General features: G+C 50.7%; 1 protein-coding gene across 1 annotated transcript in view; it reads right to left on the minus strand.

The window, feature by feature from the left end:
* The window catches only part of LOC119367051, a 3,489-nt gene extending 1,754 nt beyond the window's left edge, over positions 1-1,735 (minus strand). The window contains exon 1 of the mRNA XM_037632683.1: positions 1,352-1,735. Coding sequence (XP_037488580.1) covers positions 1,352-1,650 — 299 coding nt within the window. The 5' untranslated portion in view covers positions 1,651-1,735. The remainder of the gene's footprint in view (positions 1-1,351) is intronic.
* Positions 1,736-2,598: the final 863 nt, after the last annotated feature.

Consider the following 2,598-nt stretch of genomic DNA (forward strand, 5'->3'; position numbering starts at 1 on the left):
TGTGCGGCGGCGCCATGCCGCACCGGGGCCAACCCGCCGGGCCTCCTCCTCCCCCCAGCGAACGACTCTCCCGCCGCCGCCGCCGAGGGCGTCGCAGGCTAAGCCTGCATGTGGCAGCGGCAATCTTCCTCGGCCGGCGATCGGATCTGGCTGATTCAAGGGCTGTGGTGCGGGCAGGCGGTGACCAGGGTTGTCATCTTGGCGGCGGCAATGACGGAATCGTGGCGGTGGCTAGGGCGCCCGATCTGGATCCATATCGGATCTGGGTGGTGGTGTTCCTCATGCCGTCATGCGTATTCTTTGTTCCGGCGCAGCAAGCGGCCTTTGGACTAGGCCCGCGACATGAGGACGTCGGGGGCTCCGGCCCTGCGCGCGGAGGTGGTGGCCATCCTCTTCGCCGGAGGTGGTCGGCTGGAGGGTCGTGGCTTCTCGCATCCAGTCCCGGCGTCGAGCTGGGATGCGAGGCTGCCGGTGAAAACCGTGCTATGACTCCGGTCATGGCGGACGATGGCGGCATTTTCGCGTCGTTATCTTGTTGAAGACATCGCCACTGCAGCTTCCATCGACTTGCTTGCGCTGCTCTCGGTGAAAACCTAGACCCGGGGTTCCCGGATCAGACGATGGTGTCGCTTTTTGCGTCGTTCTCCCTCATGGGGGCATCGTTTTTTGAGCAGCGGCTGGATGGAGGAGACAAGTGGTGGAGCGGTTTTTCATTTAACACATTGGTGATGGCGGATCTCGATGGCGTGGTGCAGTGGAGACGCAGAGTCCGATGCGCGGTAATGGATTATCGACGACATATGTGGTTGGATGGAATAGCGCAGGGCGGTGGCGCTGTATGGCGCCATGGTGGCGTTGACAGCTGGCCTGGCAAGGTCTTTGCATCGGTACATGCTTTGGAGATGGTTTGGCAAGGTCTTTGCGTCGGTACATGCTCTGGAGATGGTTAGGTGGATAACGACGGCGGTAGCCTCATTGAGTGCACCGGACCGGTGTGTGTCCGATTCCCGGTATGTGGCTGGGATGGGGCATCCGGCAATAGATGTTAGGTTTTGGTGTGATGTCTATTTGATATTAGGCTCGAATATTCGGCACCCCTGCATAAAGGGGATAGGAGTAGCGACAGGTGTCGCCAGGATGGTGGCTTCAGGCTTACTGATGTATTGCTTTGTAAGATCTCTGAGAATAATTAATAAAATGGCTGCATGTATCGCTCAGATGCAGAGGCCGGGGGTAATCCTCTTTTTCTAAAAAAACAAAAAAGAGTAACTAGACTAATAAAATACGACATCCAATATCAGAAAATGAACCATATGCACATCAAATAATAAATATGGGCCAACTTACAAACCTTTCGACCACGAACACCATCGTGAATGAGGTGTACCAGCCGCTGACATTGACATGCGTGCCTTGCGCCCGGGCAACGAGCTTTGCATTTGCCCCAACACCATCATATACTGGCCAGTTGTTAACCTCCGTCTTTCCAAACAGAGTCGTAGGATTTCCAGCAACTATTTGCTCTTGGTTTGGGTTAGGCCCAGAAAAGATCTGGTGCAGGTAAAGGTGGTTGAAGTCAAGCTTGGCGTTCTCTGCATATGGTGGACCAAAATAACGAGTGATCTTGAAGTTGGAGGGATTGGCGGCCATGGCGAGTGGTGAATGGAAGAACACTAATGGTCAAGAGGTGTATGGTTACTATGGTACGGCTAGCTCGGAGCAAATGTGGCTGTTTGTTGTCACTGTTGTGTGAAAACTTTGCTTCAGGCGAGGGGTATTTATAGAATGGATTGGTGACTAGGGTAGCGGAGGAGTAGATTCATACTCCATCTTGTGTATACCATCGTATTCGTAGGATAATAGATCTCAGCCTCGTGCATCACAAGCTGAGTCAGCTCATGTGCCGTGGCACATGCATGGTTTGTGGCGTTGATGGACTTAAGTGCATCGGGAACATGAAACTGGCATGATCCTGCTTGCTGAACTAATGAAATTGTCTCGGGCAGGATGATCAGGTTAATTAAAGATCCATGTTTATTGATTCGACACAATTAACATAGAAATTGTACAAACGGCGGACGGAAGTATGTAGAGACAATGTTACTCTAATCATTGAACAACTATTGCATTGTCAATGAACCTAACAAGTTTTGACTGAAGCCGAAAGTCATCTTCACGTTCTTCCATAGCTTTTAGAAATTTATTAGATATGCATTTGTCCAATTAAAACATCCATAAATTCATACTCACTCTCGGGTTTTTTTTGGAAATGGAGGTGTTCCCCCGGCCTCTGCATCATAATGATGCATGCAGCCATCTTATTAAAAATTCGCAAAATAGCACAAAGTCGTCAAAGTATTACAGCTCGCAAGTGGAGCGAAACTAAAAAAACAAAGTTCATGCCGACAATCACAAACCGGAATGGCAATAAGAATGATAAGCTCTCTAGACTCCTATCCTGTTATATGACCGCCATCCGAACCGGTTGAATAAAGCCCGTGCTACCATCTCCCACTGGTTGCACCTAGTAACCAAAGGCTCCCTGGATTCCATAGAAGTGAGTAAGGACCACGTACGGATCCAAGCAGTAGCTCTGAA

The sequence above is a fragment of the Triticum dicoccoides genome, chromosome 2B (assembly GCF_002162155.2).
Source record: "Triticum dicoccoides isolate Atlit2015 ecotype Zavitan chromosome 2B, WEW_v2.0, whole genome shotgun sequence".
NCBI classification, from domain to species: domain Eukaryota; kingdom Viridiplantae; phylum Streptophyta; class Magnoliopsida; order Poales; family Poaceae; genus Triticum; species Triticum dicoccoides.